The following is a 26,338-nucleotide window of genomic DNA, read 5'->3' as shown; positions in this document are numbered from 1 at the left end:
CACAAAATTAGATAATTATTTTTCTTTAAAAAAGTACCTTTGACTGGTAAGTGTATAGCATAGGTGTATAACAGCAAATAAAAACAGTGCAAGATAAATACAGGTGTGAGGTTTGTAATGAAGTGATACAGGAGAAACCACACATCTTCTACCTTTCATACAGATTACTTAGAAAGAGAATATTAGTTTTTTATTTGAATTGGTTTATGTAAACGTAAACATTTCAAGCTTTCTACACGTATATGTATTATGTTTGTGAGGCACGTAATCACTGAGATTTAGGTTGTTTCATTTATGTGTCTGTGAAAAGATATAACAGAGACAGTGAAGGCAGAGTGCGTGCCCTGTCTGTTTTCTTATTTTCATAAAAGCACAGTGTATACAATTAAAAATATACCCTCTACAGTTTCGAATGATGTATTGGTTGTATTTGTACGATCAAAACTGACGGAGAATTTTACATTCTTTTCGGCGTTATTACAAAAGCGTGCCTCAGAACGCGCCGGCACGTTTTTCGACAAAAGTTGAAACATCCTGTCATCATGAGACATTTAGATGCAGTGAAATGAAACATACTTTATAATGTTTCACTTGCTGTAATCAGGAAATACAGTTGGCAAAAAGTCTTAACTGGTAAAATGTGTGCACATTCTGTCACAATAACAACTAACAAGTATAAAAGAAAAAAAACTTACTTGTGTAAATATCTCCTCTGCTCGTTCACGCCGTGTCTCATATAATGTTCATCTTCTGAAGTAAGTTTTATTCCTGACAGCCCGTCTTCTGCCAGAAAGGACTAACTTGAAAGAATAGAAACTGCTTTCTCCTTTGTTTACTGTGATGTGGGCGTCTACTTTTGGCGCGGCGCCCTCACGTGGACGATTTGAATTTGAAAAGATAGAATCGCTCTTGGGCGTGATCTAATTAAAACTAATGAAGCAGACAAGAGAGACTGGACATTGTGTTGGTTTCATACGGATTACTTTATCACAGAATATTTGATTTCGATAAACATTACTTTATTTGAAAGTATAGATATCAAGCTTTCTCTAGATATATTGCTCATGTCTCTGTGTTGTGTATTGGCTGAGTTATAGTCTATTTTAATGACGCGTTTCTGAATGAAGATCACGGAGATCAACGCGGCAGACAGCACACCCTTTTTGTTTTCTCTATTTTGTAAAATCACAATATTTTTTTGGTTTTGTGAGTATATACAAATAAAAGTAGACCCTTTACAGATTCGATTGATGTACTGATTTTATCTGTACAATCAGAAATGGCTGAGTAATTGAAGTTCCTTTTGGGAAACTGCCACAAAACGCGTATACGCGTGTTTGGACCCCAGGGGGTTAACAACGGCCCTAAGTTGTTGAACTAATGTGGTTCAAACGACGGAGATGCGACCGTGTTCGGGAAACACTCGTGACTAGCTAAGTTCGTTTCCACAATGATTCATCGTACTATGGAGGTTAACCAGCGAGTCGAAACGCACCCCAGATTAGTGTCATATACTGTGCTGATAGTTCTGATAATGTTTTTTTATCGGACAATGCAACTTACTACCTTATTAACTCTAAATTCAAAGTAGCCTAAAATAGCTGGATCTGCAAGCCCAGTGGAGGATGCGTCTGTCCCTCACTTTCAACTTTCTCAACTCCCGTTTACTCCACCGGCATCTAACAGCATTTTTACACCAGTGATACTAAATATTCTTGCAAACTGTCTAAATTGTCTAATTGTCGGGAACTGCCAAAAATTGATGTGGAAGGCTTAGCACCTGACACCCCCCATGATTCATGTCACCTTGGCCTCGGTGTAGCTTTTATATGTAAATGATTACTGGAGTGGAGCTATACAAATGCAAACCAGGGGAAGGGGGTTGCTCTGATCTAGAGTTGGCTGTTGGCTTACCTGTTTCTTTGTCTTACACCGTGTCTCAACACATAACACCGCGACATGCAATAAAATTATATTTTTCATGTTAAACAGTTTTTTAAACAGATATCATTTAATCCTGATATCTTAGTCCTTAGCACTTGTGATACTTTTGTATTCGTTGTCAGTCATATAATAAAAGCTTTATTGTTTTGAAAAATGAGCCTGTTTATTTGTCTACATTATTTTCAATATTAGGATATAATACTAGGCTATAGTACTTACATGGACATAAGGCCAAATCTAAATGGTTTCCTTTCCTTTAAATTTTTTTTAAGAAAAAAAAAAAAAAAATGCATGGGCAGCGCGCCACCATAATGTCAAGCACAAAAAATAAGAAAATACTACTACTACTAATAATACATAAAATAAATTAACACTCCAAACTATAGTTTATATTTCTCCTCTTACACAAATCTTAAATTTTATAAATGGTATGAAAAAGACGAGCTACCTCTCAAATCTTCATTTGCTGTTGGTTTAAAATGTTGAAATGTATAATGTATTTTGTAATTTTGTACTTGTTTTTTTTTTCTCCTTTGTTTTGTTAATTTATTATTCATTCAGAAAAATATATTTCACATATGGGCATATTTATTTCTTTTATGTACAGCTTAGGTTTTTCTCTGCGCACAAGCTCTACACATGATGTTCTGATGTTTATGCTGCTTTTTGCTTGTGTGAAATTAATCCACGAAAACGAATTTAGCTGTTTTTAATGTGTCACAGCCACCAATCAGTTCAAATTTAAATGTATTTAACACAATCTTGTCAGTTAATAATAACTTAACGACGTCGGTTGTCGGTTGGGGACAATGCAGTCTAATAAAAGTTCATCAGGAAAAAAGAAAAGAAAACAATAATGAAACTGCTCCTGCTTATGAATAACTTTTTATTTGATGTTGAAGTATCTGAATAGTCTAGGCTGTAACAAAGTGCTTTTCTAGTCCCGCTCCCATTTTCTTCCGCCTCCACCCACTCCCGCTATATACTAACTATATATATACACCCTTAGAATATATAGCCTATATATACACACTTAGAATAATTTTCTTCCCGACCCGACCGTTCACGCTAAATTTAATTCTCATTTCCAGAATCTCACATTTAACCATTTGGAAACAATGTCCAGTATAAAACTTTTTTCGCAGTACATCCATTATATTTCCATGTTCCACTTTTAAGATGTATTATAGCCCTGCATTTTAGTCCATCAAAGATCAAATGCGGGCTAAAATTATATTTTAGACATTCAGTGGTGATTTAAAAAAAAAATATGCAGCGCTGGTGGAAACACGAGACCAGGCTACCACGACTTTCAAGAGTGGCTCGGACGGTCCTGTCAGCAGCATTGAGCGCACGTTCAGCACAGCATGGAGGGGTTCCATGTTTAAAGCTTACCACAAAACACTGGCAAAAATAAATACCATGACTGTCTAATAGTAAGGAGATATTTTAATTATTTATTTAGAAACTACTGTTTTCTGAGTCAGTGATGATGCAGTTAACAGTCCTCCTCATATCCTCGTTGGACACGCGCCTTTAGAGAGAAATGCATCTCTACGGACTAGCTACATAATAAAACCAGTTTTTGTTTTCTATTTGTTTTTGTTTTTCGTTAAGTAGTAATTTAAGTCTTTCTACATATTTATTTATGACAAAAAATAACGGTTAAATATTTTCCACTGAAAAAAATGTAACTAATCGAGCTTGAGTCTTCATGTCCTAAAAATGTGTTTTGCATTGGATTGGATATGCACCTAATAGCGCATATTTATATCTATTATTATTTATATCTTTTATTTTACATCTATGGATTTTGTTTTAGCCAATTCGTGATTTGAGAAGGCAAATTGAAGCAGAGTAGGTCAACTCACTGTCTGCCGCTTGGTCTTTAAGAAACAAAAAGCTTACGTTTAACGAACAAAAATGCTCCAAATTTTTTTTCTAAATTAACTTAATAAAAAGGAAACGAAATTATAAATACTTTGCCGTTACATACAGAATGAATTACCGATTATGGCGCCAGATATTGAAACAACAGACATAACAAATACTGTCCAAATAGCTCTCTTTGTGCAGGGTTTGGCCACAGAATGTTGTTCCTTGCGCCACCTGGTGGATATTATATGAAGCGCAACAACGTTTTAAAATAATCTGAAAAAGCCCCTGCAGGCCGACGCGTGGCCACGCGTGCCAAATTGCAGGCTGCCGCGTGAAAATAGACGCATTTTTAATGGCCAGATCTGTACCTCCCTCTTGTTCTGGGGGCTCCCCAGACAGAGGTGTAATACCACTTGCGTCCTGGCAATTTCCCCAGGCGGAGATCTTCCAGTGTCCTGGCAGGTTCACCAGGCACTCCTTTTATCCCTCTTGCTCTGGCAGTTTCCCAGACAGAGGTGTACTACAACCCCTCGTGTCCTGGCAGTTTTCCAGGCCGAGGTGTATTTACTCTCCCTCTTGTTCTGGGTGTTCCCAGACAGGGACTTGGAATTTTGGAGGCGTGGGTATATTCGTTCCCCATAGCGCTTGACGCAGCTAGAGTTTCCGGAAGGGAACGACCCAGATTACGTATGTAACCCAGGTTCCCAGAGGAAACGAAAGCTGCGTCAAGGGCGTCCCTGGAGCGCTTGCTGCATTCTTAGAAAGCTGACGCCGGCTCCGTCACACGTGCTTTTATACTTCCTGGTCGCTTACGTCACCCCGCCAGTGACGTCACGGCCTCCTTCGGATTTGTTATACACAAAATATTCAGAGCGTGGTCCGCCAATGCCGTTCCCCGTAGTGCTTGACGCAGCTTTCGTTTCCTCTGGGAACCTGGGTTACACACGTAACCTGGGTCGTTTTCTTGTTTCTGCTTATTATATTTCAAATTGAAAAAGTTGTGTTAAATGACAAAAGCATCAAATGCATTACAAAAAGTAGCTTAAGAAAAAAATTTGATTTAATTCAACATAGAAATTATTACGTTTTATATTACATTAATAATACATTTTTATTGATATAGATGATCATTTTATTAAAATTAATAAAACAATAAGAAAACTAAAACTGACAGGTGGTGGTAAATGAATCATGCAATTAATCTAGTGTGGACATAATCACATGTAAAAAAGGAACATGAAAGGAATATTCTAAACGCAACTCATGTAAACACCGTAATCAGAATATTGGACATTCTCCACGTTGAACCATTTTATGTTAGTTTTCTGAAATTGCTCTAGTTTAACAGGTGTAAGTTCTGAAGAAACTTTCCTCATTCAGAATCCTATAAAAATGCAGAATTGAAAAGAGTTTCAGAAATTCTGTCCAAGACACAGTTCAGTGGAGAAACAAAAAAATATCTGCATCATCCTTATTCATCGTTGGTAAATAGTTCATATGATACTAACATAACGTCAGAATTTATTTATTTATTTATTTATTTATTTGCTAACAAAGCTCAAAACAGCTGTTCAATGTGTTATTCACATTAATTTGTCTCTGCTCACAGCTTCATAATCCAAGTAACATATGAGCACTTAGATCCTCATATTAAGAGTGAAATTACTTCTTGATCTTCTTGTTGTCCTGCAGCTGTGAATCTGTGAAGGACGATGGCATCTGTTAAAGATCTGCTCAAGGACTCACTGATGAACCTGGTAACTACTGATCTGGAGCTATTTCAGTGGCACTTAGAGAAAGATCATGAGTGTATATCAAAGTCTGAAATTGAGAATGCAAATAGATTAAAAACAGTGGATAAGATGGTGGGCTGTTTTGGACAAGAAGAAGCTGTGAAGATCATGGTTGGCATCCTGAGGAAGATGAACCAGAAGGATCTTGCTGAACAGCTGGAGAAGAAACACAAGCAAGGTAATGTTTATTTTACTGTGACTGTAATGTGTAATTGTCCATTTGTGCAGTGTGCAGTGGCGGACCGGGGCTAAAAAATGGCCCTGGACATCGGCGCCGATAGGCTTGTGGTTAGTGCGCCGTTGCGCCCGATCCTGCCCCCTAACTCTCTCCCACCTCGCTTCCTGTCCTATCTGATCCGTCCTATCCTAATAAAGGCAAAAAGGCCAAAACAAAAAACAAAAAAAACCAACGCCCTGGACTTTCTGGCACAGAGTTGACCCTCCACACCCGGCCTGCAACACACCACACCATAAACCCTCCAGCTCATTATCAGTGATGGGAATAACGGTGCTATAAATAAACGGCGTTACTAACGGAGATACTTTTTTCAGTAACGAGTAATCAAACAAATTACTGTTTCCCCCATTACAACGCTGTTACCGTTACTGACAATAAAATGCGCGTTACTATAACTGAGAACACTGAAGCGGTTTTCATGCGAGCAGCGTCTCTCTCAGCCATAGGACATCTCTATGGCTCTGGGGTGTGTGTGTGTGTGTGTGTGTGTGTGTGTGTGTGTGTTTGTGTGTGTTCGGGGGCCGGGGCGGGACACATAACCAGTGATGATGATTGGTGTGTCTGTAAACGTGGTGTAACTGAGAACGCGATGATTGGCTTAGATTGAGTAAATTTCTATAGTTTGCCAATCAGAGGCAGAGTAGTGCGGGTGTTCACACACAAGCACACGCACGGTCAGTCACACACACCAACAAAATCCAGGAGTCACAACGATGGCAAGTCCAATAAGTTCAAAGGTAGCTTTTGCAAACTGGAAGTATAAGCAAAAATATTTATGTAATGTGCAACTTATGCCCAGGAAAAAAAGAGGTGATAATGATACTTAAAGTTCTAAACCATCTATTGTGCTTTATTGTTCCACTATAGTAATGATAATATTTATAATAATATGTTGAATTTGATAGTTGTCTCTCACGTTGTCCCACAAAAACATTAAAATAGTGTAGATTCGTGTACAATGTTTTATATTTATTTTACAGTTATATTAAATTTGATTTTTTTTTTTAAGTAACGCAATAGTTACTTTGTCTGGTAATTAGTTACTTTTGTAATGATGTAACTCAGTTACTAACTCAGTTACTATTTGTGAGAAGTAACTAGTAACAATAACTAATTTTTTAAGACAGCTCATTATGCACAGGGATTTTTTTACACCAAAAATATAATGCAATACAGAAATAAAATACTTTCTTTTTTCATTAACATTAATGAATGACTGGCATACCTTTTTAGAATTTGTCTTTCCTGGTGGTGTGACAAATAGTAAATAATTTAGAAGAATTATTTGTATCTCTTTTAGAGGTAAAGTTTAATATTTCTGAAGTTAAAAACCTGCCATTATATCAGTCCAAATGATGCAATGCTCTGCTCTAAAACACTGTGGACTGTTTTTATGGTTCTTTTCTATTGGTCCTTTAGAAATCATTCTGATTTTCTGCTTAAGAAACATGTCTGATTATTATCAGTGTTGAAAGCAGTTGTGCTGCTTCATATTTTTATGGACAATGTAATACATTACCATTCTAGGATAATATTAAATAATATATAAATTAGGGGTGGGCATAGATTATTTTTTTAAATCTAGATTAATCTAGATTAAATCTTGGAATTAATCTAGATTAATCTAGATTAAAATGGCTAATTTGAATTCTGATGAAGGCATTTTCAGAATATGTGTGCTACTTAAATAATGACTAAAAGTAAGTCTTTGAGAACGGGTTTCTCAAGTCAGGTGGCGCATTAGACCAGGCGCTCATCTCCTGTTTCCAAAATGCATCACAAACTGCTTGACAATTGCATTTACAACATAATTAACTATACAAACCAAGTATAGTTGTATAGTATGTAACCAAATACTTCTTCGCAAAAGGCTGCACGACGTGCGCGTTGCCGTTAAATACACAGACGCGCACAGGCATGGATTTCTGCGTGCACAGTCTTCGATTAAACTGCGTTGCTTCTAGAAGCGTCAATTCAGTTGTTGCATATAGTTTAATGTCTTTATTTCGGGATTAACAAAGTAAATCATAACTCAAACTTGAGATTTTACCGGGGCACAGCAGATTTTCACTGGGGCACGTGCCCCAGTAAAAAGGGTCTAGCAATGCACGCACCTGCCCTGAAGTGGCTTCATAACTGCATCCATGTTTGCACGTCTCATTTGATGTGGTAATTTCACAGAAGTTGAAGACTCGTTCTCACCCCCTACAGTGCAATTCGACTAGGTATACGTCATCCGCGCTAAAATATCAAGGTGAAAGTCATCATAGCTTATGTAGTTTAGACCCCGCTCCCAACCCAACGTTGAGAATAGATTAACGGTGATATTTTTTTATCGCCCGATAAGAGTCTCACGTTAACGCAGCACATTAACGCCGATAACGGCCCACCTCTAATATAAATTAATACTTTTATTTAATAAGGTTGCATTTAAAGATTTAAGTGACAGTAAAGATATTTATACTTATTACACATTATATATATTTCAAATAAATGCTTTAACTTTGGATTCATTAAATAATCCTAAAAAAACTAAAAGTATCACAGTTTCTACAAAAATATTAAACAAAAACAGTTTTTAGTATTGATAATAAAAAGAATAACTGTTAACAATTAAGCAGAAAAACAGTATATTGATATAATTTCTGAAGAGCCATGTGTCACTGAAGTATGACTGAAGATTCTCATTTAAGTAATGATGCTGAAAATTCAGCTTTATTCACAGGAATAAATTACATTTTAAAATAGCTTTAACAGAAAACCACCTTTTAAAGTATAAATTATTCATGTTGTTATTTTTACTGTATTTATGGTCATAATAATTCAGCCTTCTTTCAAAAAATAAATAGTTATTTCAAACATTTGACCACCAGTTGTATATAAAAATAAAAATAATCTTTTTATTATAGTTTAATATATCACTTTTTTTTTCACGCCACTTGCAAGTGAAGGTCTTCAGATTTACAATGAGCTGGAGTAAGTTTGAGAATTATATTTTAGGTTTATTGTTTAACATTTTCTTAGGCACGTGAAATTACAGAAGAAAGCCTGGATAGAGATTTAAAAACATTCACTATTAACTTACACTGCGATAAATATCGTAAATGGCATTAAGAAATTTGAAAAGGCCAGTAGTATTTTGCATACCTGATAAATGTCTGTCATTTAACATTAATATCCTAAATAGTTAGCAAATATTGCTGAATTGTCTCGTCATGTTTAGCCGCTTACATTGCCTCAGCTCGCATTCAAGTGTCTCGCAGCTCTGCTCTGTGAACGTTTAATCCCACCTTCTACACTTTGATTGGCTGTTTCAAACGTTTTGTCATTGATGAGCACTTTTGAGCCACTGCACTGAGCTGGAGCGAGATAAATTAATTTAAATGTTTGACTCAAGTGGGCCACGTGATGAATATAGGCGACATACATTTACTGTAATTCATTCTTATATATATTTAAGCAGTGGGCCGGCCAACATTAAAGAAAATGGTCCTCCCCTTTGGCATTTGCCAGAATTGCCAGATGGCCAATCCACCATGCCAGTGTGATATATGACATAAATGTATCTCTTTGCTGATGTGATCGTGTGATTTATGTTTCTCAGTGAGTATTTCTCTCTCTTTCTCACAGCTCAGGCTAAGGGAAGTACAAACGCATCTGTCCCTGTTGGAGCTGATACACATCAAATCGCAAGTAAATAACAATCACTGTCTGTCAATGGAAAGAAGAGAAAATATAACTGCAGCAGCAATTACTAGGCCAGTCACATCATCGGCAGCTTTTATACAAATATTTAGAATAAAACAGTGTGTCCCCAGTGACAGCCAGTTTACAATAGTATGAAAATGTTATCAAATAGGTGGCACTGTCACCAAACTGATTAAGGCTACAGCTACAGATACATTTGAAAACAGCATTTTTCATTATACAAAGCTCTCAGCCTGCATTAGTGTTTTCCAAACGTAAAAAAAACCTCATAAAACCTTACTGGGCTGTTTATATGCAGTTCTTTTGGCAGGATAATTTTATTTACGGAAATATCTTCATTCACTAACACATCCAGGTCACACTCACTCACCATTATATGTTTGATCTAAAACGCAACTGCCATCATGTTTTGTCACAGGACAGCAATTGTGTATAAATTTTCTGTCTTCTTCCAGGACTGTGATATGAAGCGTGTACAATGTAACACATCTTTAGCAACAGTGAGAAATTTAAAAACATAATACCAGCATGAACATTGATATCTTTTTGCATAATATGCATCACATGACAAATAATGCATCATCATTTTCATATTCCACTCTACAATGCAAAAACGTCTTAGGTTACGTATGTAACCCTAGTTCCCTGAAGGGAACGAGACGATGCGTCGAAACGCTTTGGGAACGCCTCCAGCGTGACCATGCTCTGAATCGTGTGTAATCAGTCCAATGGAATCGCGAGACGTCACGTACATGATGACGTCACCGACCAGGAAGCTTAAAAGCACGTACGGAGAGAGCAGTGCTAGCTTTCTGGAAGCAGCAAGCGCCGCAGGGATGCCGGAAGTATGGCCTCGAGACGCAGCGTCTCGTTCCCTTCAGGGAAGTAGGGTTACATACGTAACCTGAGACGTTCCCTTCCAGGTAACTTAAGCTGCGTCGAAACGCTTTGGGAACGAGTTTGCCCACGCCGCCATACTAAGGATATCCCTGCCGTAGTTAGGGCGAGAGGACGAAAGCGTTGCAGATATCTTGAACAGACAAGCCCGAAAGAAGGGCTTTAGAGGCAGACATACTTCGAGTCGAGTGAGCCTTGACTCCCAATGGTGAGGGGAGACCAGAGGACTCATACGAAAAGGGAAATGGCATCCACGATCCACCGGCTTAAGGAAGGCTTGGCTGCAGGACGGCCTTTCCTCGGAGGGCCGTAGCAGACCAGAAGTTGGTCAGCCTTCCTCCACAGGGCAGTTCTGTGGACGTTCACACAGTTAAGCTTCTGCTGGCCGGGTTCCCGAAAGGGAGGAGGATGAAACGCCTGCAGTACAACAGGCCGTGGTGCAACGGTGGGGACCTTAGGGAGGTATCCCACTGACAGGCCACCAAGAGGGGCGTGGTAAGCAGCTATGGCCGCCACGTAGACCTTCAAGGTGGAGTGTGTTAACCCGGCGGAGAGACGAGCCTGTAAGAACTCCAGCACTGTACCAGCTGGGCAGTTAACTGGGTCAAACTGGCGGTCCCCGCACCAAAAAGTGAAGAGTCTCCACTTCAAGGTGTACAGTTTCCTCGTGGAGGGAGCTCTGCACTGGAGGATGGTCTCAACAACCTCGGTTGAGAGACCGGAAGCTACAAGCTGTGCCCCCTCAGGGGCCACACCCACAACTTCCACAGCTCCGGGCGGGGGTGGAGAATATGACCCCCCGCCTGCGAGAGGAGATCCCTCCTGACAGGAATCTCCCAGGGGGAGCCATCTAGGAGGGAAATCAGGTCCGAGAACCATACTCTGCCCGGCCAGAGCGGGGCGACTAGCAGAAGTCGGATCCCTTCCCGGCGCACCTTCGCCAGAACTCCCGGGAGCAGAGCAATCTGGGGGAAGGCGCACAGACGCGGCCTCGCTGGGGTCTGCTGCGCCCTGAAGCACCATAGGTGGCAGGGTTGGCAAGACACACCCCTGGGGACACCGAGGAGAGACGGGCACCGTATGATGAGGTGTTAACCGCTCTTCCCCAGAGGGGACTGTCCCCAACTGCCCTCCATAGGAGTCAGGGCCGTTTAGCCGAGCCCTTCTTAGCCTGAAGAATGACCCTCAGATCTGTCTTGGGCTTTGAAGGGCCCAACTTAGCTCTTCTTTTGAGCCTCCCGGTACGAGGAGCTGGTATGTACGCCTGTAACACCGGCATGGTGTGCAGACACGCACCAGCCTGACCTGCCGCCGCATAACCTTTGCCCACCAGAGTTGAGGTGGTTTTAAGAGCTCTGGAGAGCAACGCTGGAGCCTTTAACGACAATGCCGCTTCGGGGGACAGATAGCTCGCAAGCGTCTGCTCAACTCGGGGCATCGCCGTGTAAGCATGCTCTGACAGCCCCACCACATTGGCATAATGTGCAGCGGAGGGGCTGTAGAGCCGCGATGAAAAAGGTTTCCCCCAAGACGTCGACACCTCAGTGTGAAGGTCCGGGAAAAACGGAAGGCTCCTGCATGAAGGTGGCGGCCGAGACCGCAGGAAGCGCTCATCTAATTTGCTCCGCTGCGGTTCAGCCTGTCTCTCGGCCGGCTACTCTAGATTTAATGTGGCTACGGCACGAGTGACCACCTCCAAAAGCTCCTCGTACTGGGGAGAGTGAGGGGGTGAATCCTCATCGATGCCCTCAATATCAATCTCCTCGGAGGAAGATAAGAGAAGCGCCGCGCCCTTTCCCCGGGGGAAAGAAACCGCAGAGCGGGCTTCTGATCCCAGAGAGTGGGCAATGGATCTAACAGGTGAGGCTGGAGATAGGGACTCCCCCGTCTCCAAGACCAGACCCGCGAGTAACGCTGGCGAAAGCCCCCTCCTCGAAGAGGGCTTTCCGGGAGCGAAGCACACGCAGAGGCATACGTTCACACTGCACGCAACCAGCCCCCTCAAGGGCTGATGTGGCGTGTGCCGCTCCCAGACAGACAACACACAGACCGTGTGTATCCTCACCCGTAATGAAATGCGGCCTGTGATGCTGCTGTTTATGTTCACCCTTCTTAGACATTCTCACACAGACAAACAATCACTCTCAAAATAAAAGTTGTGCAAACTGGCACGAAAAACGGAGAGTGACAGACATAGAGCGCATGCTGAATGGCAGAAAGCTAGCGCTGCTCTCTCCTTACGTGCTTTTATGCTTCCTCGTCGGTGACATCATCACGTACGTGACGTCTCGCGATTCCATTGGACTGATTACACACGATTCAGAGCGTGGTCACACTGGAGGCGTTCTCAAAGCGTTTCGACGCAGCGTAAGTTACCTGGAAGGGAACTGCATTTTCAAATGTATCCACTTTGGTTTTAAAAAAACTATATTTCTTCAACAAAAATGCCATCTCAGTGTGGATGGAAGGCAAAAATGGAAAGAAAAATGTGTTTTCAAACAAAAACATATTAGTGTGGACAAGGGCTTGGTATCATCAAGACATGATTACAATCACACAGGCAAAAGTTCAACCCATGTATTACACAGCATCACATCCTGTTTAATGTGCTAGATGATGTGAAAACTATGTCAATGTTGTGTTAAGATGTTCTGAATCATATGGAAAGACCATACAAATATATATACATATTTACAAATTGTAAACTGAAACCAAATTGTTGATGATGTACAGTGCTGTTTCCATCAGTTATTAATAATGATGATATGAAAAAATTGTCAAAATAGTTTAATGTTTTTTTTTTCTTTTCTTTTTTTATTATAGAGCTGGAAAAGTTCTTGAAAACTCACAAAACCAAAATGAAGAATAAAGCAACATATATTTTTGAGAGCAACAAAGATGATAGCTACACCGATCTGAAGACGGTTTACACAGAACTGTTCATCACAGTTGGAGATATGAAAGATGTCAATCAGGAACATGAGATTCTAAAGACTGATGATGCTCTAAAGACCCAGAAATCACAGGACAAACCAATCAAATGTGAAGATATATTTAATGAACTGAGGAGAAACAATAAGGAGAAGATTGTGCTGACCAAGGGAGTCGCTGGCATTGGGAAAACTGTTTCTGTGCACAAATTCATCCTGGACTGGGCAGAAGATAAAACCAGTCAGGATATAGACTGTGTGTTTCTGCTTCCATTCAGAGAGATCAACATGGTTAAAGACACAGAGATCAGTTTCCATGAGTTTCTGATGAAAATTTATCCTGATTTGAAGGACCTGGAGAAATCAAAGTTATATAAAGAATGTAAACTTGCGTTTATATTTGACGGACTTGATGAGAGTCACCTGCGTCTGGATTTTAAAAGTAAGTCACTGAACACTGTTGAGGAAAGATCATCTGTAGATGTGCTGTTCACGAATCTGGTCAAAGGGACTCTGCTTCCATCAGCTCTTGTCTGGGTGACATCACGACCAGCAGCAGCCAATCAGATTCCTCCTCGATGTGTGGGTTTGTTCACTGAGGTGCGAGGATTCACTGACCAACAGAAGGAGGAGTACTTCAGAAAGAGAATCAGAGATCAGACTCTGGCAGACAGAATCGTCAAACACATTAAGATGAATCGTAGTCTCTACATCATGTGCCACATTCCTGTGTTCTGCTGGATCACAGCTGAAGAACTTCAAGATATTCCCTTCCAGAACAGTGAAGAGAACATCAGCACAACACTCACTGAAATGTACATCCACTTCCTGCTGATACAGATGGACATGAAGAACCAGAAGTATGATGAACAAGAAGAACAACAACATACCAAGCTCCTGGCATCAAATAGAGAAATGATTCTGAAATTAGCCAAGCTAGCATTTGAACAGCTAAAGCAAGAAAACGCTGTGTTTTATGAGGAAGATCTGAAAGCATGTGGTATTAATGTGAGTAAAGATGCTGAGTTCACAGGAATGATTGCTGAGATCTTTAAGAAGGTAGATGGCCATAATAAGACAAAAGTTTTCAGCTTTGTGCATCTGAGTGTTCAAGAGTTCCTCGCTGCAGTGCATGTGTTCATCTGTTACCTGAACAAGAACATGAGTGAGCTACAGTTTTTCTTTGATAACCCGAAAAGAAACACCACATTGCAGAAGCTACTGCAGAAGGCTGTTGATAAAGCAATCCAGAGTAAGAGTGGACATCTGGACCTGTTCCTGCGGTTTCTGATGGGAATTTCTCTGGAGTCCAGTCAAAAGCTGCTCGACGGCCTGATCACAAAAACTCAAGACACCACAGAGAGCATCAGGCAAACAACTAAATACATTAAACAAGAACAAAATGAGGATATTGGAGATGAAGCTTTAGTCAACCTATTCTACTGCTTACTCGAGCTCAAAGATCATTCATTATTTAAGGAAATCCAGAGTTACATCAATTCGGATGAACATCCAGAAAGAGAACTCGCCTCTTCAAAGTATACACTGCTGACCACAGTACTGCTGATGTCAGAGAAGGTGCTGGATGAGTTCAACCCAAAGAGAATCACGTCTCCTTCAAACTATGAGAAGTTCACATCATATTCTTCAAACTATGAGAGACTCATTCCAGCTGTGAGATGCTGCAAAAAAGCCCTGTGAGTAATTTCACTGACTGCTGTTTAATGTATTCTGTCTTCTGTCTGTTTTGACATTCATATTTGATGAATCACTGTTCAAATATGCAGATGACTAGTTATGGGATGATTTTAGACTCAAATTGATTAATAGATTCTAGGGGTGTGACAAGACACTTATCTCAAGAGACAAGACGAGAAAAGATTTGGGGTTCTCGAGAACGAGACAAGACGAGATTTAACTTTGTAAAATAAATCCTTAATGATGAAATATATAGGGGAAAATAGTATTTTATTCAACAAAAAACACAAAATTCAAAAAAATGTAGGTGCATTTTGATATGAACTTGTACTTTATGAAATTAAACTTCTATTTTAATGAATTATATGCAGTAATAAACTTAAACTAATGCTGCATGATTCCGGGGATGCTAACTGTCTAGCTAACAAGCTTGCTGGTGCTAAATTGAGGTAATTTTCAGATATGAAGTCCAAATGTTTATAATCAACCACCTAGACAGATTACATCTGAGGGAAAAGAAAGGATGTGCTGTTCAGAACATGGTAACTACAGTAATTATCAAAGTGGGAAGTGATGCTGTAACAGTTCGGTGCTGGACGGACGAGACGGGAGACAGGATTAACAATAACACTTATATTTAATATATACTTAGAGATACAGGCAGGAACATCCACATATGTAACATCAAACAATATCAAAGACCGACAGGGAACTCAAGACAAAGACAGACTTATAAAGGGAGATAATTAAACAGGTGACACAGATGACTAATAATTACACAGGTGACGGGGATGAGGGCAAACGAGGGCACAACCAAATGGTGACAAAATGACAGGGGGAGACCAGATGAACAGACAGGACTGTGACATTACACCCCCTCCGAAAAGGCGCGTCCTCGCGCCGTAGGAAACAAACAAAAAAAAAAAAGTAGAAGAGGGGCGAAAAAACAGAGTCCATGTGGGAGGAGGCTTTGGCGGTGGACGGCACCCCTGGAGGGGGACAACAGACAAAGTCCAAGGGGGTGACGAAGGTGGGAGGAGCCAGGGAGGAAACAGGAGGGACCCGGAGCAGGAGGAACAGAGCAAGACCCAGGCCACAGCCATGAAGACCCACGGTGGAGCCGACGGAGGGAGGAGCCATGGTGGAGGACGGGCTGTCGACTCCAGGGTTCCGACCGACAGAGGCAGAGCAGGTGGAGGAGGAGCCCGAGGCGGAGACGGAGAGCCCGAAGATCCTGGGCGACACCGAGGATCCGGAGGGCCAAGGCGGAGAGTTCTGGACTCTGAGGCTGGAGGTGGAGATGAGGGATCCTCCAGCCGAGACGCTGATGGAAGCTGGCAGACCTGCGGCGAGCCCACTGCACAGATGGAGGACTGAGGGTGAGCAAGGGGACTGACAGAAGACAGCGGGGTTTCTGGAAGGCTGGACGGAACCAGCGGAGATTCAGGAAGGCTGGACGGAACCAGCGGAGGTTCAGGACGGCTGGGCGGAATCAGCGGACATTCAGGACGGCTGGACGGAACCAGCGGAGATTCAGGCATTGACAGAAGAGGGAGGGTGGGTGGGAAATCCGGGCAGACTGGTTCTTCTGTAAAGAAGTCTATAAAGTCCCCAGAGTAGTGCTCATGCTCACCCCCAGTGGTGGTGCAGTGGGCAGGGCTCTCTACCGCCCTCTCTTGCTCCACCAAGCACTCCACCGTCGCAGATGTAGTGGCCGGCTCATGCACTTGGTCGGAGGTTATGATCCCATCGGCGCACCATACTGTTGTCGCTCCGGGCTCAGGCTTTCCGTCCGCGGGCTCATACTCTGCATGTCGGGGTGATGTTTGGCTGGGCTCTGGAGTAGGGCTGGTGTCATCCTTCGCGGTCAACGAAGCTCTGCTGGACACCAGCACCCACTCGATGTAATCGGCGATGCTCTCTCGAGGACCCTCCCTGTCCGGGTAATGCACCTGTGGCGCGAGGTACACAAAGTCTCTTGTGTGGTCCTCAAGAGAGCGGTTTCCCTGCTCCAGAAGGATGATGAGGACGGCAGGGATATCCATTAAGAAAAAAAAAAAAAACTAAACTCAGAACAAACCGGAAAATAAAGCAGGGAAACACGCGTGACTGTTTCGGTCGACCTTTCTGTAACAGTTTGGTGCTGGACGGACGAGACAGGAGACAGGATTAACAATAACACTTATATTTAATATATACTTAGAGATACAGGCAGGAAAAAGCAGGAACATCCACACACGTAACATCAAACAATATCAAAGACCTACAGGGAACTCAAGACAGACTTATAAAGGGAGATAATTAATTAAACACAGGTGACACAGATGACTAATAATTACACACAGGTGACGGGGATGAGGGCAAACGAGGGCACAACCAAATGGTGACAAAATGACAGGGGGAGACCAGATGAACAGACAGGACTGTGACAGGTGCCTTCTGTGGGCATTTGGCCAGGGTATTTTTTTTACACTACAGACAATGTTTGAGAAAAAAGAAAAATATTATGAAAATATAATTACATTTTTCTTCCTAACTTTAGGCCTTATTCTCATATCATTTATAACTGTGCCGTTCTGCAAAATAACAAGCACTTTTAAAACACTTTTTTCTTACTGGTGAAAATTATATGGTCAAATCATTTTTCTCACAGGTATGTCGCAATGTAAGCTTCACAGTGAACATCACTCTTGTCAACGTAGTCCATATCAACAACAAAAATCTATCTTGACTCCATATAGGCTAGTGGTTATTTTGGGAAAATCCAAGGCTTTTTGAACAGTAGGATTATAAAAATGATATATGCTAATATAAAATTATAGCCTTTATAAAACTGCAAAATAGTTCAGTACTTTTTACTTAAGTACTTAAGTAAAATTGAAAAAAGAGTACTTTTACTTTTACTGGAGTAATATTCTATTATACTTATCTGTACTTTTACTCAAGTACTTGATTTGAGTACTTCATCCACCACTGCCCTAAACTATTTTTAAAAAAATATATGTTGTTTGTCTTTTTACTATCAGTTTTTTTATTATATAATTAACAAATAAACAAACCAAAAAACCTCACACTAGCTTGCTCTATTCTTTTTCTATTCTGTTTTCTTTTCATTTGTAATATAATAATAAAAAACACTTCCCATGTATATACTGCATTAAGCTAACTGAGACTTGTCCTAGCACTTTTTGCTCTTTTGTTGAATTTGATTGCTTACATTTGTCTGCATTTGTAAGTCATTTTGGATAAAAGCGTCTGCAAAATGACTAAATCTAATTGTAATGTAAATGTAAATCAATTAATGCATTAATATTAAAAACTTGTTTCAAAAATCAATTGTGAAAAATGGAATGAGGAAAGGAAGGAAGCATTACTCTCTGACCTACTTGGAGAATGCCACTAAAGGTGAGATGAAATGAACATGACATGAGAGCGTTTATTCTCAGCATTTGATTTAGACTTTCCTTCAAATTTTAGCTTTTTTTCTCGAAACACAGCGACTTTATTCTTTAAATTCAATTATTCTATTCACATTTTTCACATAAAAATAACATTTTATTGCAACATTTTCTGGATACAGAGTTTAATCTCACATCGTGACTTAATTCTGGAGATGTTTTTTTTTTTATTGTTCAGTGCTATAATCCAATTTCCAAATGTTTTATATTCACAATGTTGGCTATTTGAATTTGAATGATACAATCTATTATTTATTATGTACCCCAGGCTTAGTACTTAACGAAAAAACAAACAAACAAACAAAAAAACATGGTCTTCTTCACATGAAAAAGCATCCTCTTCACATGAGCAAATATGTGCTTGTACTACGAGCTATTTTAATTAACCACTAGATGTATCTTTCTACTGTCTCGGTGGAACTGGAGCACGGAACAAAAATAAAGAGAAACTCAGGCTTAACTCAAGGACATGAGAAATACAGCTATCTATAGGAAGCTTGAAATGTCTATTTCAAAAGAACTAAAAACAAACACTCTCTCATTACTGTAAGTCCTATGAAAGGTATATTTCTCTTGTACTGTGGATATGGCAAATCATCATCGTCAAATTCATCTTTGCAGCCGACACTTAGAAAACAGTTTAGTAATAAGTAAATAAAATATGTTCTAGCCATTATTTCTGTAGACATTCCTTGTCATTCCTTTAGCCAGTAGGGTTTATGAGTCCACTTGAGAATATGCTGCACTATAGCCATAAAAGGCTTATTGGTTTAATATAGTATAATTAATTTAATATAAACATGCGATTACTAATGGCTTAAATTAGCTACTATAACAGCCCTTTAATAATAATAATAATAATAATAATAATAATAATAATAAAAATAATAATAATAATACTACAAGGAATGAATAACTGACAACCTGCCGTGTGACTGGAGCTATAATGTCATCTGGTGTTCGCTGATTTTCTTCATCTCAGCTGCGTGTGGATCGCGAGCTCTGTTTGTGTGAATTGAGCAAATCTAAATAGACAGAACGAAACTCTCAAAATTCAAATGAATCAAATTTAATTAAAGAGATGTAAATGAATGCACGCGTATCAACAAATATGTCTCTGTTTGAACAAAATGCTGCACATTAATGTAATTCTTAACTTTGCAGACACCAGTTTAAAAGCATTTGTTTCAGTGTAGTGATTCAAATTTGTGATTATTTTTCCAAATCTTGCACACGTTAATAAATTGCACTGGGCCTTGTTCGTGTGTAAAATGCTGTAAACTGTGAAAATGAAGTCTCAAAATCCAAATGAACTGAACAAGATTGACTCGACGTCAATGAATGCATGTGTGTCACCTGATTCACAAATCTCAAAATTGAAAGGCATTTGTTTGTGGTTAGTAAGATACATGGATAAGATGTATGAAGTACATGGATAATTGTGCACGAATCTATTAATCTGAGTCTAAAATCATCCCATAACTAGGTGTGTCATAACTATAGCTATCAGATATTTTCCCATCTATACTGTGTGCTTTTAAATATACAGTGTTCTCTTGTAAATTGGCTCTGTTCTCTCAGATATTGTTTTTGCATCATTGAAGACCAAAAGAGTTTTTGTAATTCAGGTGACAAGTATAGGCTTATCTCCCATATGGAGCAGTCATGGCCCAATGGTAAGAGAGTCGGGCTTGAAACCTAAAGGTTGCCAGTTGGATTCCCACACTGGCAGGAATTGAAGGTGGGGATTGTGAATGAACAGCGCTCTTTCCACCTTTAATACTATGACTGAGGTGCCCTTGAGCTCCGGTGTGGGTTCACTGTGTGTCTGTTCACTTCTCAATGCTGTATGTGTGCACTTGGATGGGTTAAAAGCACAGCACCAATTTCTAGTATGGGTCACCATACTTGACAATAGTGTTGTTTTTGGCGGCCGGTTTTAATTTTAGTTTTAGTCTAGTCTTTGTGTGAAGCTGTCATTTTAGTTTTTATTAGTTTTAGTCACATTCATACTCTTTTTAGTCTAGTCAAGTTTTAGTCAACTAAAAGTCTGAGCATTTTAGTCTTATTTTAGTCAGAATTACCCATGACTATTTTTGTCTAGTTTTAGTCAACGAAAACTGATGACATTTTAGTCTAGTTTTAGTCGACGAAAACTGATTACATTTAGTCTAGTTTTAGTCAATAAAAATTGTATTTTAGTCTCTTTTTAGTAATGCAATTTTATTTAACCCAGTCAATATAGTATAAGTATCTAGTAGTGACGAAACCAAACTTTTCATTTAGCCAAACCCATTTCAAACAAGGTTATCTTATTATATTATTGTTACCTTATAGGCTCAAGAATACATCCATTCCAGACATTGAAGATGCTCTAATTTGAATTTACAACAAAATCAAATAACAAGCCCCTTGCACAGGTTTCAAGTGTCATTCACTTTTTAAGAATAAATCATAACGAATAAATATGTACATGTAGTTTTGTGCATGTTCATTTTGTAGTAATCCCCGCTTCACAAGCACTTCTAATTAATAATAATATTAGTCAGCTTAACAATATTTTTAATTTACTTTGATCATCTATGCCAACCTGAATCATGCTTATATTTTTATAAGTTTATTTACAGATTAATTCATTTATACCTTGTGTAAGTAAAATATTTCTTATGGTTTTCGTAGCACAAATTGATCTATTTAATGCAACTGTTCAAAAATCGCTTGGGCATCTGAGATGCAAAAGAAACTTTTTCCACCTTTGACCACAAGATGTCATTAGTGTACAACGTGTTGAAAAGCTTTGAATAATGAAACTTTTTACGATAGAGTTGAGGGGAAACGCTTCGAAGAAATGTCGTTTCTTCTTTTTCTCTCAAAGACGAACCCCAGCTGGCCGGCCATCGGTCCGTTTATCTGTGTCAGACTTAACTTCGTTTGTAGTCGTCTTCTAGCCCTTAAGCTCTCCTTGGGGTCAGGCTGACCCCACTGGAGTTTTCCTTCTTTTTTTTAAGAAGTTCCCTTAATCTCAGGGGCATGAGACTCTGTGACTTTTCCTAAATAATCAATCTAAAAACACAAAAAAAATCCGGACTTAATTCGGTTGTTCTAAAGGTGTGTAAAAAAAAATGTACCGTTTCCTCCACATTGAAAATGAATGGGAAAAGTAAAAAAAGCTATTTTTTTTCATTTCGTTTGTCCAAAAAAAGTAGTAAATCCAGTTTAAATCTAAAATAATTAACATTTCAATAAAGGCCTGGTCCTACAGCATAAATTCAAAGTGGAACGAACTTTCTATCTCACACACACACACACACTCACACACACACTCACATGTGTGTAATTGCAACAGGGAGCATTTATATAGAAATTGGCATAAAAAATCAACATATCTGCTATAAATCTGAAAATGTTCATACATAAATGAAAGACTGGTACTAGAGCACAAATGCAACATGGAACATGCATGTTGACTCTCACACACACCCACACACACACACACACACACACACACACACACACACACACACAACTCTACACAAACACATCACACACCATGCCCCTGCCCCTAACACACACACACACAACTCTACACAAACACACCACACAGCACCCCCCAAACACCCCCCCCCCCCCCCAAAAAAAAACACTCCCCCCCACACCCACACCCACCCACACACTCACACAAAGAGAGAGAAGAGAGGGAAAAGTGCAGATAAAAGAAAGATGAAAGACAAAAATTCAGCAATTCTAAAAAACTAAAATTCTACGCTTTTACAAAAAACACATTTTTTATTTATTTTAAAATGTTCAAATATATATATTTACAAAATATATATCATAAAGTTGTGAGGAGAAGTTGAAGCATGAAGAAAAATAAAGTGAAAATGAAATTAGTCCCTAAGGCCTCTGCTGGATGTAAGTGGTCATTGCACTTTCTTTCTTTAACTATATCTTCAAAAGTTTTTCCACTAACCTGTAGATGGCAGTACTGTATCGCTAACACATAGAGCAATGTCCAAAAACTATTTAGATTAAATTTAGATCATCATTAAGGTGATTTTTTTTTTTTTTATATTTTTTTATAAGCCACTTGGTGGCGTAGTTGAGTAATTGTGCAGTAAATGGGAAAAAAGTACAAAATATCCATGAAAACACAGCAGAACTGTAAAGTTGAGAAGTAAACGAAAAAAAATGATATATAGTTTATAATATAAAAAATGTATAATTCATTATGAAATCACACTTTCAATCCTTCTTTGACCCCAAAGAAAGTAAAGATAAAACCTACTTAAGGAGAGCTTAAGGGCTAGATAATTCCGCGAGTGGGGCTTGAGAAAGTGACGTCGCCTGCGGTTTAGGATAGAAGGGATACAGCTCTGGCTACTGAGCATGCGCACATCAATCTAACCTTATAACATTTCGTTTCGTCTCGTTTTCGTCAACAAAAATGAAGAGACATTTTAGCATAGTTTTTATTTTGTAAACCACATTTAGTCTCGATTTTATTCGTCAGCGATATTACATTAAACATTTAATTATAGTCATGGTCACATGACCAGCATTTTCGTTTCGTCTCGTCTCATTTTCGTCACGTGATAAAGGTTTGTTGACGACGATATTTAGTCATAATTTTCATTGACGAAAGCAACACTACTTGACAATACATCACGACTTTCACTTTCACTTTTTTCAGTAAATGGAAGCAAGCTGATTATAGTCAGCCTTCTCTACACTGTCAACTAAACATACTGAGGTTTGACATTTACATTCACTAAATCACTATGTTCAAATATGTGGATGCATAGGTGCTTCATAACTATCGCTAGCAGATATTGCCCGTCTATATTGTAGTATGATTGAATCAGTGGCATTTTCTCCAAGAACACGAGGCAGACAATGCCTACTCAAAAAACTGATGAGAAAACAGTCCCCAGTTCCCGACCATCCTGAAAAACCTGAAATTTTGTAATGCCTTCAGCGTTACCAGTTCTGAAGCTCTTATAGAACAACGACAATGAACTTGACATTGGCCGGCGCCAGCCTATGACGTCATTAACAAGGTGCCTACCAGTATAAAAGTGATCGTGGAGTTCACAGGTGGAGCTCGCTGACGGGTTTGAGAGAGGAGTTTGTGTCTCACGCTCGCCAGCGGCTGGCGAGGGCGCGCTGCTGGATGAGGATGTATTATCTCTTACATCCTCCGATCCAGCGGCGAGTGGTCTTTTGGCTGCAAGCCAGGGCGAGCAGGAAGTGGCTGGACGAAGAGGAATCTTCTGAGTTCATTCAGCCTGCCTGCCCCGCGTATGAGGAGTTGATGGCCGTTATGGAGCGCGCCGCTGTGCGATTAGATCTGCAGTGGAGGCGCACGCAGGGAGAGGTCGCTCATGGTAGGTTAGATGAGCGATATCTTCCTGGCCATAACAGGCCACCTCCTGCTAGCCTCCCATTCCATTCTGACCTACATAATGAGGTTGAAAAGGCATGGGATAAGCCATACTCTGCCTGCATTCACAGACATCAGCATGTTAACTATGCTGATGTCGAGGGAATGCGTGGGCACGGGTATGTGTCGATGCCCCCCGTGGAAGATACGCTGGCTAGCTATCTTTCAGCGGGGGTAACATCAACACTTAAGGCTCCGGCCCTGCCGTCCAAACCGCGGAAAGAAACGTCCCGGTGCATGGCTGTGGGTCAGGCTGGTGCCACCCTGCACATTGAGGCAGTGATGCAGGCGTAACAGGCTAATCTACTAAAAGATCTGGTCCGGGTTCTGGGGCTTTCCCCTTACGAGGTGACTGAGCTGTGCCGCACCACTGATCTGTCTCTGAGGGCCACCAAGCAGACTGCGACCGCGGTTGGCCGGGCCATGGCTGCCTTGGTGGCCAAAGAGAGACATCTGTGGGTGAACCTGGCGGACATCGGGGAGAAAGAGAAGCGATTTCTCCTCGATGCGCCGGTTTCGCCTTCCGAATTGTTTGGCACATGCGTTGAGACGGTGGTCGATAAATTCAGGGAGGCGAAGGCGCGCTCAGCGGCATTTAGATTCTTCATCCCTCGCTGGTCCACGCTCCCACCTGAACGCAGGGGAAAGCCTAGCATGCCCTAGTCTGAGGACCAGAGGCAGGACCAGGTGGCTAGTGTGGCCACTCGAGGCCCTCCGCCGAGTAGGAGTAGGTCTCAGAGGAGACGTGACGCGCGGCGTTGGAGAGGGGATCTTAGGGAAACAACAGGCGTGGAGCGGGTACCTAGGGTCTCCTCTCCCTTCCCCCTCACGTTTGTTCACCCGCCTGCCTTTTCCGCCCTCCTAAGACTCTGGGGCTGGGCCTATGATGAGATTGATAAACTCAATCTGATGGCCCGGTACACAAACTGACATATATGGGTGTGTATATATGTATATGTGTGTATGTTTTTCTACCAGCTCCGCTTGGGTGAGACTTAGTATTGGGCTCCATAACTGAGCCCTAGTGTCCCTGAGTGATGAGTGTAGCCAGGTCTCCCCTCGTTTGTGAGATAGTGTCGAGACCTCCACTTGTATATCTCCTGTAGGGGTTAAGCGTTGTCAGGCTTCCTCTCTTTTTGGAGAGTTGTCCTTTGAAGCCTCCGCTGTTTTGAGCTCAGTTTAGGCAATTTTATACCTGCATATGCATGTTTACACACCTACTCCCCCGTCCCGTAGTAGAGTCTGCATGGTGGGGGGGGGGGGGGTTGAGATATCCACCCCTTTCTAAAAGGATAGTGTAAGCAACCTAGGGTTGAGTGTTGTAGGCTGCCTCTCAATTGAGTCAGTGCACTGAAGCCCACGCTCCCCAGGGCTCTGCTTCGAATGTTAGAGAAGGAAAGTTTGGTAAACCCCCCTGTGAGTAGTTTTTATTCAGGCCTCCTCTCGCTGAGAGTTGTGCTGTTGAGACTTTCACCCCCTTTGAGGTTCACATTTAAGCCGATTTCTCACAGTTCCATCTTGGGCAGTTCTAGTAGCTTGTAGGCTCCCTTGAGCCTCGCTTTTTATACTAGGCGTAATGCAGCAGGTCTTCCATGGCGAAAGCCCTGTGTTGGACCTCCAGAGTTCATTGAACTCTGTATAGGCGCTTAAAGCTTTGTCCAGGTGGTAATTTTAGTATGCAGGCTTTGCTCGAGCCGTATTTACTATACTGGGGTTGAGTGTCGTTAGGTCTCCCCTCATTTTAGTGAGTTGTGTTGTTCTAGACCTCTACTCAAGATTCAAGATTCCTTTATTGTCATTGTATAGTTACAACGAAATTGAAGAAGCAATCATTGGGTGTAACACACACAGTGACATTAAAAAATACAAATTAAAAGATACAAATAATAAATAAAACAGGAATAGCAGCAATGTATTTCCTATGTTAGGTAGTGCAATATGAATGTGCAAGTTATCGGTAGTAACAGGGGCAAAATGCAGTGTTAACAGAAGTGCAATGATGCCTTGAGGATATGCCCTGATATATTCGTAAATATTGTGCAAATATTAGTTTTTAAAACTGTGCAATATTTCAGATGTTGTTCTAGCTACTGAAAGTTTATGTAGGTGGTTTTGGGGCATTCAGTTAACGAATGGCTCTGGGGTAGAAACTGTTTTTGAATCTGTTTGTTCATGATGTGATGGACCTGAAACGTCTGCCCGAGGAAGTCGGTTGAACAGATGATGTCCGGGATGGGATGGGTCCTTCAATATCCTGGTTGCTCTATTGATGCAGTGAGAGCTGGATAAGACCTCCAGAGAGGACAGGGGGCAGACAATGATTTTCTGGGCTATGTTGATGATTCTCTGAAGAT

The 26,338-nt window shown here is 40.6% G+C and overlaps 1 protein-coding gene across 1 annotated transcript in view; it reads left to right on the top strand.

Annotated features, from left to right (window-relative positions):
• Positions 1 to 5,534: 5,534 nt before the first annotated feature.
• LOC141326040 (NACHT, LRR and PYD domains-containing protein 3-like) overlaps positions 5,535 to 26,338 on the top strand; it is an 83,482-nt gene continuing 62,678 nt past the window's right edge. Inside the window, exons 1-3 of the mRNA XM_073834745.1 lie at positions 5,535 to 5,793; positions 9,484 to 9,546; positions 13,282 to 15,085. Coding sequence (XP_073690846.1) covers positions 5,535 to 5,793; positions 9,484 to 9,546; positions 13,282 to 15,085 — 2,126 coding nt within the window. The remainder of the gene's footprint in view (positions 5,794 to 9,483; positions 9,547 to 13,281; positions 15,086 to 26,338) is intronic.

This window comes from Garra rufa, chromosome 2, assembly GCF_049309525.1.
Source record: "Garra rufa chromosome 2, GarRuf1.0, whole genome shotgun sequence".
Taxonomy (NCBI): Eukaryota; Metazoa; Chordata; class Actinopteri; order Cypriniformes; family Cyprinidae; genus Garra; species Garra rufa.
The sequence above is the reverse complement of the archived record's forward strand: the minus strand, read 5'-3'. Positions and strand labels throughout refer to the sequence as shown.